This window comes from Gekko japonicus, unplaced genomic scaffold (genome assembly GCF_001447785.1).
Source record: "Gekko japonicus isolate JY-2015 unplaced genomic scaffold, Gekko_japonicus_V1.1 scaffold1040, whole genome shotgun sequence".
NCBI classification, from domain to species: domain Eukaryota; kingdom Metazoa; phylum Chordata; class Lepidosauria; order Squamata; family Gekkonidae; genus Gekko; species Gekko japonicus.
Genome location: NW_015162511.1, coordinates 162,321 through 180,514, shown reverse-complemented (window position 1 = coordinate 180,514; position 18,194 = coordinate 162,321). Strand labels below are relative to the sequence as shown.

The following is an 18,194-nucleotide window of genomic DNA, read 5'->3' as shown; positions in this document are numbered from 1 at the left end:
TACTCATCTATTTCCTTAAATCATTGTTAAAAAGAACCACAGGCAGAAAGGCAAATGAGTGATCAAAAGGCCACTGGTGAGAGGTCTCTCAGCTCCCTGGGAAGCTCCTGCAGCTTCCAGTCTTGGCCCTTTTGATCCCCAGCCGACGGAAGCAAGGCAGGACCCTTGTAGTGTTTGAGCAGCAACACATAATAGGGGCAGAGAAGCAAAGAGGTGGAACAGGCCCTCAAGAGGGACTAAAATCAGGCTGGGACGATGCCGCCCCACCTATCCATGTCTACTCGAAATCCAGTCTCACCCTCTTTGGTTCTAATTTTGTCAGCAGTAGGCACCTGCGAGTTTCCCATGAGGACTAGAAACCTACTGACAAATGGGAAGGACCCCAGATTCTTTCAAGCGCGACTGGAGCCCAAGTGTGAGAGGGCAACCCCCAACCCCACAACCAAAGCTCCTAATCTGAACATTGCCACTGTTGCTTTCTTCACCACCCACCTATACCATTTTCAGCCGTTCGGGCAAAGTGAGAAGAACGCCATCCCTGTCTGTCTGTCCCGCCCTTCCTCCATCGCTACTTACCACCCAGATATTGGAGCGGGCCTGCAGCTCCGCGTTGACCCTGAAGCCCCCAAAGTCCGAGTCTACCTCCAAGCCAGCTGACTTTGCCAACTCTACGTTGGGCTCCAGACCCACAGCAGCCACAAGGTGATCTGTCTCCACCTGAGCAGGAGATACAACACACACACACGCACACACAGATGGATTTCTTCCTTGCCTCCCCCTGCTCACACACAGCAAGAGGCAAGGCCCCCAAATCCTTTATCACTGCCCGATACTCACATTCCTTCCATCCTTCAGTTTTATTAGCAGCCGGTTCCCAGAGACAGACACTGACTTCACAACTGCATTGGGCATCACGTTCACCCCCTCTGAAAGGAAAACACAGGAGGAATTTGTAGCCCAGAGAAAGGCATTAAAAAACGGTTGGCAAGCACAGTTTCCTCAAAGATTGGGCCAACAGGTCACAAATTGTCTTGCTTGCAAATGGTAGAGCCAGGCGGAAACAAAGATTGCATGCCAAGTGGGAGTGGGCATCACAGTCATTCCTGCAGATCCATTTTGCTGTCAATATTTTAAAAGCCTCTCGCATAGGAGAAAAGCACCACCATCTGTGAAACGGATGTAGGAGAGACGACACGCAATCAATGCTCCGTCTAAGTTGTGCGGTCCTGTGAGCAAAAATTCTACTTTCTGAGCTACTGGCATTAAAGTTGTGAGCAAGGGATTTGGCTACTGAATAAATTAATTTGCTCTGGAGCCATCCTTCCTGCGCTAAGACAAAAATGTGTGAGCCGGAGGCTAAAAAACTGTGAGCTAGCTCACACTAACTCACCTTAGAGGGAACACTGCCCACAATCCAACTTCCCCACAGGTCAGCAAAGCCACAAGGCCCCTCACATAAAGGCCCCTCACACTTCCCTTGCTCAGAGATAGATTTTCCCTCCAAAATTTTGTTCCCTTCTGTGACTGAGCCACAGCAACATGGTTTTCTTCTTTGTCTTTAAAAGACTGCCTGTTCCACCCTGTCACAGAGACAGAATTTGGCTTTTAGCCCAGCCCTAGGACCTGAGGGAAGAATAAGGAGCCCTCAACAACGCTCAACAACGCTCCTTCAAAAAGGTTTAAGTTTATTGAGTACCGTAAAGGCAAGTAATCTGTGCATACATTCTATGTCAGAACTAACTCTAAAAGCGGGAGGAGAATAGATATACAGGATTCAAAGTGAGGCCCCCTGACGAAGTCGAGCCAATCAGAGAAGCAACTGCCCTAAACTAACGGGTTCATATTCCCAGCGAAGCATCAGGAGAAAGATACCAAGGTCAGACACTCAGGCTATGAGATAAGACCGGAGAAGTGAAAGTTAACATTCCAGCATAACAAGAAACACCACATCAGTCGCCTCTCCCCCCACCACCTGCAATGGCAGCATAGCTGACATGAACCCCTTTAAATGGCACTTGAGGTGATGTAAAAGTCAAACAGAACAAAAGGTTTTATTTAGAGGACGGGGAAGGTCAGGTGTAATCCGGAGTGGCTAACTTCAAGGCAAAAATCAGTGGTTGTACAGATTGTAATTCTTTATCCAGGAAATTGAGGGTTACTGAAGATTATTTTCTTAGTTATTGAGATCTTACTATCGAGAGGCTTTCCCCCTGTGTCTTCCAAACGCTACAATGCTTCTTAATAGAGTTTCCTATTTCTCCTCTTATTTCCTTGAGGCTGCTACCTCCTTTCAGTACCTAACCCCCTTATTGCTATCTAGCTCTTGAGGTGTCTAAAGCAGTTTCCTTCCACAACAGACCAGGGATCTCCTCCTCCCAGAGATCACTCTCCCTGTTTAACTGGGCAGGGATTCTTTGGATTTCCCTAGAAGATATATCCCCTTTCCTCTGGCCTGAATGGGAGTCTCATCTCATTGCCCAACCACCTTACCAAATCTCATTTCCAGTTCTTGTGTCTGTGTAAAACTGCTTTCTGCATAGGCTGAGACTCGTTCAGTTCTTCAACTGAATTCTTCCTCAGAGCAGATTTTCAACGGTTAAGGCACAGAATTGTCTCTCTTCTCTCAAATCCAGAATCTGTCAGAGTAATGCCCATTCCCCCTCAGCACCAGTGTTCCCCCTAAGCTGAGTTAGTGTGAGCTAGCTCACATTTTTTTAGCCTCCAGCTCACACATTTTTGTCTCAGCTCACGAAGGATGGGGCTCCAGAGCAAACTAGGTTATGCAGTAGCCAAATGGCTCGCTCACAACTTTAATGCTAGTAGCTCACAAAGTAGAATTTTTGCTTACAAGACTCCACAGCTTAGAGGGAACATTGCTCAGCACCCAGCTAATAAAAATTTCTGCCCTTACTTAGAGCTGGCTAATCAGAGTGCCTGGAGTAGCCTGTCACTCAAATCTCTCCATTTTTGAGGAGATTTAACTCTTCAACTCCCAGCACTCTGATAATGCAGCATTTTGAAGCCTGTTTTAAAGGCTGTCTGTCACAGCGACACGCTAACTTTCAGCCCTGATTTGTTGAATTATACTGCAGATCAGTCCTCTCTCTCTCTCTCTCACACACACACACACACACACACACACACCTACTGGGTTTGCTGGGACCCCAAACTGCCCACTATGCCTCCTAACAACACTGAGGCTGCGGTCACACACAACTACATAATCCACTTTCAATGCACTTTCCAACTGGATTCTGCCAGTTCACACAGTAAAAATCCAGTTGGAAAGTGCACTGAAAGTGGATTGAAAATGGATTGTTTAGCGTGTGTGACCGCAGCCTGAATGTGCCTATATAAGAGCATATGGATTTCGATTACAAGAAAACATGGCGGTTATGACCAGTGGGAGAGACGGGAGAGTTGGCGGGAATGTTAACAGAAGAGGAGAGGCCAGTCAGAGAGGACTGTAGAAAAAAAACAACTGGCGTATTAGCTGTGTCTGCACTCATCAGCCAGGTAGGCAAGAGGTTGCCATAAGGAGCCACAGAGGCCGCTACCCAGTTAGAGAGGATGTTTTTTAGTCTGCTAAACCTGTTTCAATTTGAAGGACTCCTGAAGAAAAAAGGGACAGGAGTTTTTAGAAGATGCGCGCACAAGTTCCAGCAGGCACCTTCTTAGGAGAGGCAGTCCCTTCCGTGTGACCAAAGGAGAAAAAGCCTCCTCTAAGATGGTGCTTGCTGGTTTGTAAGTACTCGGAATTTTTAAAAGTTCCTTTTTTAAAAAAAGTCTGCTCCCCAGCTTTTCAGGAGCAGCATTTAATATCAGTCAGTGGGTTTAGCAAACTATCTGATTAAACGATGCAGTTCAATCTCAAATAAGAAACGTCCACGCTGGAATCCCAGGGATCAGCAGCATCCTCCCAGGGCACAACTCAGGCACCGAAGCACAGACTTGCTCCCCATCGCACCATGACCACAAAACAGAGAGGTGCCCTTCAGATGCTTGAGAAGATGAGGCAGCCTCAGCTATGCCTACTACCAGGACCTCAGGCTGATGAGCACAGAGATGCCCAAAGCCGAGAGTCTGAGCCACAGAGGGCAGGAAGGGACCTTACCTCGCCTAACTTTATCTGTGGTCCAGTTGCTCAGGTACTCGGGAAGGACTTTGCCCATGTTGCCGTTCTCCGGGAACATCTGGATCACCTCCAGGCCCTTGGACTGTGCTGTAGAGGAAACCAGAGAGCTTGTGCTGCTGGCCAGGCCGAGGCAAGGGACGAGGCCAGCCACAGCCCAGCTGAAGAAACGGATGCGTGCACTGCGGTACATTAAGCAAGGCCCTCTCGATGGTTTTCACCTGTGCTCAACAAATTCCCCACTGACAATACCATTTTCTGCTTAAGTTCCTCAGCATACTGGTATACAACGGCATCCAAGAAAACCAACTTAGCCACGGCAGGGCAGTCCAAGCTTCCCAAAACGCTTTTTCAGACACAGAGTTCATTTGCCCGAGATCTTGACCGACAGTCCTAACCCTCATGACTGCAAAGTGAAGCAGGCAAAATAGGGTGAGCAGAACCTGATACAATTTCAGCAGCGGGAGGGGGGGTGAGCAGGTTTCTCCGTAATGTGGGGAGGAATGAGTGGAGGTGAAATGTTTCCGTGGCAGGCCCGTGGCTACAGTGGGGCCTCACCCCCCCCAACTTACTGCCAAGGCCCCACGACTTCCCATCCAGCCCCCAGGCTCCCCGACACAGACCCACTTGCTTGCCCAGGTCCCCGGCCGGCAGCCCCTCTCCTGTTCAAGCAGCCAAGCCGCGTGGCTTTTTGGTCCCATGGCTCCACCTCCCAGCCTGCGTCACTGTGGCTCAGCAGCAGCACCCCACTCGAGGAGAGAAGGCGGCAGGAGTGAGAGGCTGAGCTGCGGCGGGCCAGCTCCGAAGGGGTTACGCTGCTGCGGGGGCTGCCTCTCGGTTTAGCTGCCCTCGCTGCTCTCAGACTTATTTAAGGGCCCCATGAAATAAAAAATCCTGGCTAGAGGCCTGCTCCATGGAGCTCCTTATTCCCGGCTCTATCCACATTCAAAACCATTTATAGCTCCGTAATGCGGTGGCTCAAGTGGTTAAGATGCTGAACTGCAGGCTGTGGAAGGTCGGTAGTTCAGCAGTTCGAGACCCGGGTGTGCCGCATGACGGAGTGAGCTCCCGTCTCTAGTTCCAGCTCCTGCCAACCTAGCAGTTCGAAAGCAAGAAACTGCAAGGAGATAAATAGGTACCACTTCGGTGGGAAGGGAACAGCGTTCCGTGCGCCTTGGTGTTTAGTCATGCCGGCCACATGACCACAGAAACGTCTTCAGACAGCGCTGGCTCTTTGGCTTGGAAACGGAGCTGAGCACCGCAACCCTAGAGTCGGATTCGACTGGCTTTCGAGCAAGGGAACCTTTACCTTTAATTATATCCTGTCAAAGCTTAGAACAGCTTCCATCCAGGACTAAAGGACAGCAGGGCCGGTGTCATGGGAATGTCTCTCTGGAGGCTGTTCTGTCACTGGGGTGCCACGACAGAGAAGGTCCTGTCCCCGACGGCCACCCCTGGTGCACCCAGAGCAGGGCCCTTAGCTGGGTCTTGGTGGATGAGCAGGTTCATCGAGAGTTGCTGATCCTTCAGATGCTCTGGGCCCGAGGCCACTTAGGAGCTACGTGAGCCAAAAACACACATTTTCAGCTATGGCCAGAAACAAAGTGGAAGCCAGGGAAGGTCTTCTGATACCAGCAAATTACCAGTCTGGCAGGTCCCCGTTAAGATCAGCCTAGCTGCACGACAAAACCTATCGCTTGCTGCCAGTGACCTTTCCAGATGGCAAAAGCCCACGCTCCGAGTTGGGATAGAAAGGGCTAAAGAGATGTTGGGGTGGGGGCGTTACATGTCTTCTCCCTCTAGGCACGGCGGTTAAAGCGAGAAAGCATTTCCCACTGAGGCATCCTCTGTAGAAGGCAGGCTTCAGTTCAGAGACCGAGCACATTTTCTACATGCCTAAAGATATTAACAGAGTGCTGGAAGAGAGTATTGGCCCAGATCTGCTGCTAGACAGGACTGACAAAACAGGACTGTTGACAGAGATCTGGGCATTCTAGGACGATGCCACACAAGTGTGGAATGTCGTACGAGGCTCAGAACTGCAAATGCTGACCACCAGAGCTGTGGCTCGCTGCAAAAGCATGTTTCTGCAGAGACAGGCTGGATAGCATGAGGACTGCTGAAATCCCAAAGCAAGAGGCAGAACAAGCGTTAAAGGGGTCAGGATTCTCAATGGCCTGCAGCACCCACCCTTGCCACAACTATAAGGAGCAGAAAATCCAACTTTAATATGCATGACTTACAGGTGACAAAAATCCCACCTCGTCGTAGATTTTTTTTAAGCACAGAGAAACACACCGCTGTGACGATGGGTCTCTGTAGGTACAAGGCGACTCGAGATTTCTTGTTCTGTATTCAGAACATTTTACGATTCTGGCTTTGCAGTCACAGCTACCTATCCCGCGGGCTAGGCAAACAGCAGAACTGACTCACCGATTACATTTTACGTCTGAACATCTGTCTGAACCCAGGCCTCCACCCCTCAACCGCCCACCAGTCACACTCACCCTTCCGGCCCAAAGCGCAAGCCAGCTCGCTCCCCAGGAAGCCGCCACCGATAATGGTGATCGACTTGACTTCTCTGGAAATTTTCTCCAGCGAGCGGAAGTCATCGATCTGCAAGGAGAAGCGGGGAAAAGTCCGGTTTTCTCTGTCTTCTTGCCAGTAGCAGGAGCTACGACCTGTCTCAAGACATTTATTAGCACTTGCAGGCTAAAACCTCCGACTGGTTTTAGCCTGCAAGTGCTTCAGGATCAGAGCCTCAATATTTTGTTTATTTAACAGTGTCTGATAACTGACACCTCTTGCTCTGAATTATTGCATCAAAATGTCTGTGCTGTTGCAATCTTGAGTATGCTCTTCAGGTGTGCACCTGTAAGCTGCAAACCTACGATGACACAGCCAGCGGAACTGGAAGAAGAAGCAGAACACAGCTAGTTCCACTGTGGGCCGGATAGAAGCCTTCCAGGGGCCTGATCTGGCCCCCGGGCCACGTTTGACACCCCTGCTCTAAAGCATCCTGTACACTGACTGTGCTTCATGCAAGAGAATAGTAAAAGAAAGCTGCCAGGGAGTAGGAAAGGGAACCAGGGGCCATGTCTCCTTTTGTTCTGGTTGCAATACAATGTTTGCAAAAGGCCTTCATCAGCCAATACGACTAACACGGCTACCCCTCTCAACTGGTGACGGTGCAGCTAACTGGAGCAATGGACTCCCTTGTCTGATGGGTGAACCACTGCTGGGAGAACCCACCCTGGTCAGGATTACCTTTCGGAACAGCGTAAGCCTCTGCAGCACCTCTTTGCCCGCCCTTTCGATCACAGGAAGATTCCTCGGGGAACCGCCTGAAGACAGAATTTAGATTCCAAGATCACATTCAGAAGACCCAGGTTCCTGGACATCCAGGCCTGCTGGAGAACAACTCCGGCCTCCTCTCCAATCCACTGGGGGAAGAGGACGTCTCTCACACTCTCACCTGCGGCGATTAGGCACTTGTCATAGGAGATCTGGTTGCCGTCATCAAGTTTAACTACGTTGCCTCGGACATCCATGTGGACCACCTGCAAGGCAAACCACAAGTTTGCATCTCCCGGGGAGGGTTTTGTTCAGAGACATTCTCTGCAACCTTGGCGTGAAGGCACTCTTACTCCCGATTATTGTTTCCAGTTCAGGAGGGAGTAGCATCCAAGGGCTGTCAGCATGCACCCTCTGAAGTGGCAACAATTTTTAAGACAGCCTTCAAGGCTTAGGCAATGTGCTGCTGTTATGTATTGGGATTGAATCATCCCTGACTGAATCAACCCAGAGACTGGCTGAGCTTGGAGCACAAGAACAATAGCCGACCAGGACCCTGGAATAAACCAATCAAGTCATAATGTTATGTAAATAGCCTATCACTGGGAGTGGGGTGTGCTTGGGTGTGGCAATTGCATGCTATTTAACAGAGTCTTGTCTTGTAGTTTTGATGAAATCACTGAATAAACCAGAGCTGATCGCTGCAATGCGTCTAGAACCCAGTATTTAACAGCCGCCTTCTTTCCTGCTGTTCCCTAAACAAAATCTACCGCTTGCAGCTGCCATGATGGCCACAAGAGGCCTATTCCACCCCTAATCCTTCACCTCTGACTGCTGCATTTCTTTTACTTTGCCATGCCCTCAAACCTCTGAAGTACTATCAGGGACTACACAGGACAGGGACATAAACCAGGAGTCCAGTGGCACCTTCAAGACTACCCAACGTTTATTCCAGCAGGAGCTTTCGTGTGTCATTTTGCACACATTTCTAAGGAATGTTATTTCCCTCTAATGTGCATCTGATGAAGAGAACTCTGGCTCACGCGAGTTCCCACTGAAATCAATGTTGTTAGTTCTTTAAGAGGTCACTGGACTTTGGGTTTCTTATGCTACAATACGACTAACACAGCTACCCCTCTGAATTTGCATAGGATAGGGCCTAACGGATTAGCACACCACATGCACTGTGTGTGGGATTCTTTGCCTCCTGGTGTTATTTGTTCCACGTTCCAACCAGCTTGGTGTAGTGGTTAAGAGCAGCAGACTCTAATCTGGAGAACCGGATTTGATTCCCCACTCCTCCACAGGAAGCCTGCTGGGTGATGTTGGGCCAGTCACAGTTCTCTCGGAGCTCTCTCAGCCCCACCTCCCTCACAGAGCGTCTGCCATGGGGAGAGGAAGGGAAGGTGATTGTAAGCCGCTCTGAGACTCCTTCGGGTAGTGAAGGGCGGAGTATAAAACCAACTCTTCTTCTTCTGTTGAGGTACTCTGGTGGTATCTATTCGCTACTGCTAGTTCTGTAGCTGAATTTTGATGCCTCCTTTGTTTGTGTGTTTCTTTTTGGGGGGGGCGGGGCGGTCCTGTCACTTTATTTCCTACTTTATCCTTTAAAAAAAAAGAACTCTAAAAAATCTAAACTTTTGCTAACCACTGGGTGGATTTTTCTCCCCTCAACCAAAAAGTGGGACAGAAATATTTTAAGCATCTAAATGACAAGGAATCTGATCAAAAGAACCATCTTCACTATCATACTAAATGAAATCACGGCCCAAATCTCCTCAGCATTTCATTTCGGCACAGCCCTGTTCAAAATAAAACAAATTTCCATTTAAACCCTGTTTAGCTAACAGCTAAATAGCTAACAGAATGCTCAGAAAATGTACGGCAGTGAAACAGGTCCACTCGGATACAAGGGCAGGACCTTTTGGGACTATCCAAAATCAAATAAGTATGTGAATAAATACTTCTAATTTAAAAAGAAGACCTACCCCCCAGAAAAATAAACATTTGAATGAGGATTATGCTTGCTCCGTGAGGAAGCAGAGAGTGCTAATGGTCATTCAGTATCAATTAAAGGAGAGGGGGGAAGGTATTAGGAAACTGGCTGCCTGCATAAGCCCCTTGCAGTTTCCTGAAGGGAAAAATCCTGGAAGAAGAAGGATAGTTTCCCATCAGTTTTCTCCCTCTCCCCCACATTGTAAACAATAATACTGCATGGTTCATGCATTCCAGCGTTGTTACCTGTTTCAGTTCCTAAAACTTTACTAAGAAAAGCAATGTAGCAGCTCTGCTGTATTTTTATACTGCTTTTTAAAGATGGCCTAACAGAACTACAATGTCATAACATACCATTATTTTGAGCAGCTGTTAACATATTTTTCAAATACAACTAAATACTGGCTTAGAATCAGCCGAGGTTTAGGCAACCTTTTGGTTTTTAAGCCCTGCTGATATCGTTGTGTATCTTTTATGCTCTGATGGTTTACTGTCTTGACATTTTATTGCAGTTTGGCTTTCCGCAATTTTATATATTATGATGGGTCCATGGCTTAGTATTTTATACTGCTATTTTAGGATTAATCCTATGGTATTTTCAGCTGTTACCTATTGGGATTAAATTTGATCTGAGTGATTTTACTATTTCAATTTTTTATTTCGATTTAAGAGATGTTGTTACTGTTTTAATCATTTTTATACCACTTTTGGCTGCCTTCGCCATTTTAAAGTCATGAACAGAAAAGTGGGATATCCATTTTCTGAATGGAGCCAGCACACGCAGGCCCAAAAGAAATGAAAAAGCAACACTTGCTTCTCTCATCAAAACACCAATAAGATTTCTTTATATTTTCTGTCATCATGCCGGAGGGCAAAACTACAATATATTTTATAGACGTTTCTTGGGAGCTGGTGCCTAGAAAACATATTTATTTACTTCATCTATACCGCAACCTGTATCTCCAATGGGGACCCAAAGTGGCTTACATAGTTCACCTCCTCCGTTTTATCCTCACAACATCCCTCTGAGGTAGACTGGGCTGAGAACATGTTGCTAGAGCCAAGGGTAACCTTGCAAGCTTCCATGTAGGGCTGCCAATTCCCCCCCCGGGGGCGGGGAAACCCCCGCCCCAGAGGCCCGTTCCCCACCGCCGGCAGATCAGGCCCCGGGGGGAACCCCACCCCAGTGTGCGCGTCACCAGGAAGTGACGTTATGACGTCGGCATGCTGCGGGCGGGGCCACGACCATCCGAGGGGGAAACTCTATGTTCCCCCCTTGGAAAGTCGTGGCCCCGCCCCCAGCGTGCCCGGCGTCATAACGTCACTTCCTGGTGACGTGCGCTTTGCGCACGCGTGCATAGGACGCCAGACGGGAGTCCCCCGCTCCCGACGATTTTCGACTTGGCAACCCTACTTCCATGGCAGAGTGGGGATTCAGACCTGGGTCTCTCAGATCATAGTGCCACGCTCGTATCACTATACCACACTGGCCCATATGTGCCTATAAATATTCCTGCTTGTTAAATACATGAGGCAGGAAACCTCTTGGCTAATTTTTAAAAGTCATCACACTGGCACTGTGCTAATTCCACTATTTCCTGCTCCCCTGCTATCTTTGCCATTTCTCTCTTTTTTGGGGGGGGTTTTTATTTTTTGTGTGTATGTGTGTCCCTGACATCTGGCAACCTCTAGTGGGGCTTGGACATTTCAGAGAGGTGGCTTGCTATGGCCTGCCTCTGCGTCCTGAGCCCTGGTATTCCATGGAGGTCTCCCATCCTAGTACTCACCAGGGTCGGCCCTGCTTAGCTTCTGAGATCTGATGAGATCGGGCTTGCCTGGGCTATCCAGGTCAGGGAAATTCTCGCCACCGCTTATCTGACGATCATGAATCTCTCCCTGAAACCCTCCCTCTCTAGCCCCTCTCCATTTCCTTGACCACTCACCTGGCTTAAGCCCAGGGGATGGGCAAGGAAATGAAGGGGAACTAGAGAGGGACCCCCAGTAATATCTCAACAGTTATGGCCACAGTTATGCCTACCTTCCTTCCAGAGAGGACGGCCACTCCACCATTCTCTATGTAAGGCAGATCACGAGCAGGTACGTAGAAAGAAGGTGGCTGGAAGTATATACTGGGGGAGGGGTAGAAAATGAAAAGACACCAGCGTCAGAACCTTTTACCTTCAGGATTGCCTCTTCCCGTATTTATTTATTTATTCGCATCATTTATACCCTGCCTTTCTTCCCAACGGCAACCCGGTGCTGTTTACATTGTTCCCCTCTCCTCTATTTTATCTTCACAACAATCCAGTAAGGTAGGAATTCCCACCTGCTTTCAATACCATTGTAGGCTTGCTGTGTTCCGAGTGCCCCGCCCTTCTGCAGGGGACTGCCAGGGACACGGCCTTTCTTCCTGGCGGCACCTTCCTGGTGCGCTCGCTCACGCTGACCTCACTGCTGATTTGTAAAGCTGCCTTCAGATCCCTTTCGATCCACAAAGTGGGATGGGAATTTTAAAATTAACCTAAACACCAAAACCCACACACTCTCACCGAGAGAGAGATCCAGCAGAAAGTCCAAAGGGGCTTGTGGATCCTGTGCCCTGTAGGGTTGCCAGGTCCAGGTTGGGAAATTCCTGGAGATTTGGGGGGGTGGAGCCTGAGGAGGGTGGGGTAGGGGAAGGACTTCCGTGGGGCACAATGCCACCGAGCCCACCTCCCAAAGCGGCCATTTCCTCCAGGTGAATGGATCTCTGTCGCCTAGAGGTCAGTTGTAATAGCGGGAGATCTCCAGCCACCACCTGGAGGTTGGCAACCCTGGCCCCCTACCATCCTTTGATCAGGCTTCCTGTTCTGCTCCATTCCCTGTCAAACACTGTAATACCTGCTCAGATTTATTCGCCCTGACCTGGATAGCCCAGGCTAGCCCGATCTCATCAGATCTTGGAAGCTAAGCAGGGTTGGCCCTGGTTAGTATTTGGATGGGAGACCACCGAGGAAGTCCAGGGTCGCTATGCAGAGGCAGGCCGTGGCAAACCACCTCTGAACCTCTCTTGCCCTGAAAGCCCTACAGGGCCACCATAAGTCTGCTGCGACTTGACAGCATTAAAAAAAAAAAAAGATGATGTATTTTATTTATTCATATGTTGCCTTTCTGTTCGAGAGAACACCCAAAGCGGCTAACAAAATACGAAATCCTATTATCACACCTAGAATAGCAAATATTAACTAACAAGCTCTCCCCCGGGCAAAAGGCAGCGTCTCCAGGGTGCCCCTCCTTTTCAAGGCATCAGCAATCAAGGGGTGGGGCAGAGCAGGTGGAAAAGCGCGGCCTAGATGGCACAGCCTCCCCCAACGAAAGGCAGAGATGGCAGTGACTCCTGGCTGACACATAACCTGGACAGAAAACCCCCAACGTACTCCCATCGGTTCCCTCTTTGACAGGAAGGAGGAAACGGGGAACCCACCTCCGCTCTTTGCCGTTCCACTGTTTGAACCGCAGCGTCTCTGTGACATCGGGGTCTTCAGAAAACCACAGCTCTTTGGAAAGCGGGGGCCGCATGTAAGGGAGCTCGGGATCTTCAGACACAATCAGCACCTTTTAAAAGAGGGTAGAGGAAAGGGCCAGTTCAGCACCTCGATAAACACTCAGGTGTCGGCTAGGTCTTAACACCGGCACCAGTCCAAAGCAAAATTTCGGGAATGCTTTCGCTCACCCTGGCACCGGGGTCCCGAGCCCGGATGGACCTGGCAGCTGCAAAAGCAGCGGTGCCTCCGCCAATCTCAGCAGGAAAGGAGCATGGGATGGACATTCCGGGCGAGTGCTAACCTCTGTTTCGGGGGCTGCAAGAGACAGATAAACAGGTAGAAAGGGGAGTCTGCCTGTTGGAAAGGCACTCCAAACACATGTAGTGGGGGGGGGACCCTATGCAGTTTTTAATTTTTCTGCAGTGGGAAACAAAGAATAACACTACGCACTTATATAGTGCTTCCCAGTTTTCAAAGTGCTTAACGCACATTTTCTTGCTTACGACAGCCTTGCAAGGTCTCTGTTGTTATACCGCCAATGGAAGCCTGAGACGGAGCATGATTTGCAGCACTACTTCCCAGCAGAGAGACTCTTCTGTACACACACACACCCATTTCTGACGACATTCGGAGCAGAACCATCAGCAGGACGCCTGCTTCAAAGACTCAGCAATGTGTCTAAGGGAAAGGACCATTCACCACACCACCTAAGAACGCTCAAGGAGCACTGCGGGGGTGGTGGCGGCAGAGGAAAGGAGGACAGAACGCATGCCAATGTCACACCTTAAGAACAACCGTTACTGCCAGGAAGTAGTTTGCCGCTATGGGAAGGGCACCATCTCCACACCTAGGAATAATTATTCCCTATGAAGAAAGTCTGAGATGCACACACATTTGCAGGTTACTCCTCCCCCAGCAAACCCTTAGAGAAGAATATTATTTACTTTTTTGAATAAATAAACTTAAAATTATTTACTTTTTAAATAAATAAATAAATTTACTTTTTTAAATAAATAAAAAAAATAAAAATATTAGTCAGTCCAAAAAGACAGACAGTGGGAGCGATCTTAAAGGAGGTCTAGGAATCCTAAACAGGCCTACCTGGAATTAAGTTTCATTTTATTCAGTGGGGCTTTTTGTAGGATTACAGTCTAAAAATGCTAGGCAGACAGTGCAATCCCAAATGGAGTTACTCCAGACTAAGTCCGTTGTTTTCAAGGGACTTAGGAAACAGTAACTGTACATAGGATTGCACCGTAGGGAAGGTAATCGTGGTTCCGACTCCAGCCTCCCAGTTGCTTAGACTGGTGCCAGAAAGGAAAGTTTCCAATATTCAAACTTTTTTTTTTTGCTGAAAAATCTCGTAAAACAAAACTGTAATGTAACAAATGGATATAATATCAGTCAAATCAGTCAGCCTGAAAACCGTGACTACCCCCCCTTTTTTTTTTAAGGGGACTGTCTCTAGGAAGCATGCATATCTGTCTCATTCTGTCATACATAATCTGCCACACACATGACATTTTAACCACATTAAGTGGGCTTTACTGATTCTCCCCCCCCCCATCAAGTGTTTGTTTCCTAACATAAAGCAGAGAAAAAGGAGCCAGGAGAATATTTTTCCACAGCTTATGTAAAGCTAATTTAAAACCAGAATGACATTCACAGCAGGATCAAAACAATTCCTAAGTAACTAGCTAACCATTCTAAGGGGCGAAAAATGCAGGCTTTTCCTGGGAGACACCCCCCCACCCCCCAACACACTTCTTGCTTTATTATTACTCAAAATGGAGATCGACTGATTGGCCTCCATCAGAGTGTTTGCTTCTGGCTGATGCGCAAGCTCCTTTCCACCACATCTTGCAGAAAGGATACTAACGTTTAACTACTTCAGGGACCGGCTTCTGCTCAGCCTTAAGCGCCCGCTCACCTGCTGTGCTCTGGGAGGCGGCATCGGCTTCTGAAAAGAGAGAAGATGTGATTTGGCAAGACGCCCAAGCCCAGGTAAACAGAACGCATTTCACACAACATGGGTCAGACCAACGTGCTAATAACACAGGGATGCTGTAAACAGCAAACAGGGATGCGGGCGTTTCCTGCTACAGGAAAACTGCCCCCACTTCTGTTCTTACATGCCAGGAAATCTTGTAATCATGGATCCCACCTTGTTAGTTTGCATTCCACCAACATCCTCCTTTGAGCAGGTAGCCTGAAGCTCCCCCCTCCCATGACAACCGATATCCTGGAAGTATCAAAACTACAAAACCGTGCAAAAACATATTCTCAATGTATATATGTAGAAAGACAAGCTTATAATAAGTCAAAACATAACTTGTATACTTGCATTTGTACTTTTGCAACAAAATATATATGTCTTTATAAAAATTTATTTCTAATTATGTAGAATTATATATACCTTGTTGCAAAAGTACAGGCACAAGTATAAAAGCTGTAAGTTTTGACTTACTTATACACATTGTGAATACGTTTTTACACGGTGCTGTAGTTTTGACAACTTGACTGACACGCCATGGTCCTTTTGCTGTACTGTGATATTCTGAAGTTTGCAAGATCCCAGCATGAGCTGAACAACCTACCTGCTGGAGGCTTCCCATCTTGCTGGCGCCTCATTTCTATTAATGCAATCCGGTCCCTGTAACGCTCCTTGTCTTCTTGAAGCATCCTGTAAACCTAGAGAGTCAAACAGGGGATGCCTGTCATCCACTTGCTGGGCATGCTCAGCTTCTAAATTTATAGTGTGCTTTTAGGTCTTAATTCAGGGAGCCAACAGGCTTTCGTCTCCCTTGCAGACTCAAGGAAAGCTGCTTCCTTTCGCCAGAATGAGGCAGAGGTTGCCCGGCCTGGCAGGGAAGACTCTACGGGAGGTCATGTGCTTAAGCAAAAATCCTCGGCATGACCAGGAAGGAGCATGAGGGTCCTGTTTGGCAGACAGGCAAAGGAGGAAGCGTCTGCCCCCCCCCAAAAAAAACCCGCAGCTGCTGACAACAAACCGAGGCTTATAGCAACTACTAACTATTCTAAAGTAGGCTTCAGCAACTGCTGAAAATTGGTCAGATCTAATCCCCCGACAGGTTACTAGTTTTATTTTTGTATTTCAGTAGTACGTTATTAATTTTCGTTTCTAGACTGATTTATTGAACTGTTTCATAGGCCGCCAACTGTTTTGAGTGCAGGGAAAGCAGCACACAGATATTTTAAATCGTTAATTATAATAGCAAACTGGCGGGCTTCTGTGCCAATCATACAAACAGCAAAAGCAGGGCCACCCATAGACAACCTAGGGGGTCTCTACATACTCAAGAGAAGACGAAGAAGAGAAGAGATTGGATTTATACCCCGCCCTTCACTACCCAAAGGTGTCTCAGAGCGGCTTACAAACTCCTTTCCCTTCCCCTCTCCACAACAGACACCCTGTGAGGTAGGTGGGGCTGAGAGAACTCTGACACAAACTGCTCTTTTTTTTAAGAAGAGCTCTTATCAGAGCTATGGCTTGCCCAAGGTCATCCAGCCAGGTGCAAGTGGAGGAGTGGGGAATCAAACCCGGTTCTCCCAGATTAGAGTCCGCGCACTTAACCACTACATCAAACTCAAGGGACTTCCCATGTTTCTAAGAAAGAAACAGAGCTTTCTAAATCAAAAGGGGGGGGGGAATCAAACAACTCAGCCTGATGAGGACTAAATACGCCTCAAAAAAGGATGGAATGTTGAGAGCAGCCGAGTGTCCCTGAAAGGAAAACTAGCCTGCTCAAGCTCCTGAGAGCTTAAAGAATCTCGGAGAGGGGAGATTTTGTGGGTGGAGATTTTCTGGTTATTCCCCTCCTCTGTGATTCTTTGAAAGCAGCCATTTGTAAATAAATTCCAAACCAGAGATGATGTGGGAGATGCCATGATGGGATTTGCCAGCACTCTGGAGAACAGCAACAGGGTTCTGGCCAACCATCCTCAAAGTGGCTTCACATAAACATACCTGCTGGCCAGGGATTTTTAATTTTTTTTACACAAGCTCTAGCTCTATGGATAGCTCAAGATTGCCTATAGGCTACTTCTGGTTTTGGACTCCCCCCACCCCAGAAATTAAATAAATCCAGAGAAGCTCTGAAGAAGGGAAATAAGGAACTCAGTAGGACAAAAAACCCCAATTCTATGCTTCAGGTGGATGAAAGCATATCTTTTCGCTAGAAGCAAAATCTCAAGGATGCGGGGGGGGGGGACGGGGGGGAGGAAGACAGAGGTAGAAGAAAGGGAAGTAGAACAACAACTTGTATCAAATGCTAGAAGTGAAAGTGTGCAAAGAATTTACCCTTAAAGTGACACAAAGCAATACAAGAGATAAACGACGTGATAACACCAAGCAGGCACAAATGAAAACCTGGGTCTTCAGGAAAGGGGAAGCTGAAGGCTCATGCAAAGATCACAGTGTCTACAGGGATCTTGCAAAATCTATGGCAGCTAGAATGACAGGGATACTGCCTGGATTCCTGCTCCTGGGTTACTCAACTGCTTTGAGGAACGAGGGCATAGATTTGCTTAGCAAGGGAAATGCAGGCTTCATGTTCTAGGTCATGGTTTTCACTTTTAGGGCAGAGGTCCTGGGCTCCAAAGTCCCAATAAACCCATGTGAACAAGGGGATGGAAAGCAAACATTCCAGGGAAGAGAGGAAGAGAGAGAACTCTGCATTTACCAAGTCACAGGTTCAATCCCTTCCACCTCCAGTTAGAAGGGGTATCAGGTAGCAGGGACAGAAAACAAACTCCCTGAGATCTTGGAAGGCTGCTGATGGTCAGCCATGGACAAGATGGACCGACAGTCTGAGTCAGTATAAGGCAGCTTCATATATTCCACGATATTGCAGAAGGGAAGACAAATGCCATTTGCTATTTACATGGGCTTTTTGGAGGCAGTGGTGACAGTAGCCCAAATTCAGAGCAAGAAGACATCTGTGAATTGATCGATGGATGAGGGGAATACTGCAATGTTTTACACTGTCTTTACTCTCACATAGTGTCCCCTTCAAAATCAGTTAAGGGGCAGTTTGCCACAGGACTGGATCCTCTCATTTTAATCCCCTTGGCAGGCACACAAAAAGGAAGCTTCAGTTATGCCACGCTCATAACACCCCCCCCCAGCCATGCAACCGAGCACAACATTAAGTGTATAATATATAGGGTTGCCAACCTCCAGGCGGTCGCTGGAGACCCCCCCCCCAATTTTACAACTAATCCCCCGG

At 48.0% G+C, this 18,194-nt stretch overlaps 1 protein-coding gene across 1 annotated transcript in view; it reads right to left on the bottom strand.

Annotated features, from left to right (window-relative positions):
• AIFM1 (apoptosis inducing factor, mitochondria associated 1) overlaps nucleotides 1-18,194 on the bottom strand; it is a 29,936-nt gene that overhangs the window by 3,837 nt on the left and 7,905 nt on the right. Inside the window, 12 exon segments of the mRNA XM_015406152.1 lie at nucleotides 577-717; nucleotides 838-926; nucleotides 4,115-4,222; nucleotides 6,640-6,748; nucleotides 7,400-7,476; nucleotides 7,608-7,692; nucleotides 11,460-11,550; nucleotides 12,885-13,015; nucleotides 13,134-13,199; nucleotides 13,202-13,260; nucleotides 14,876-14,905; nucleotides 15,543-15,636. Coding sequence (XP_015261638.1) covers nucleotides 577-717; nucleotides 838-926; nucleotides 4,115-4,222; nucleotides 6,640-6,748; nucleotides 7,400-7,476; nucleotides 7,608-7,692; nucleotides 11,460-11,550; nucleotides 12,885-13,015; nucleotides 13,134-13,199; nucleotides 13,202-13,260; nucleotides 14,876-14,905; nucleotides 15,543-15,636 — 1,080 coding nt within the window.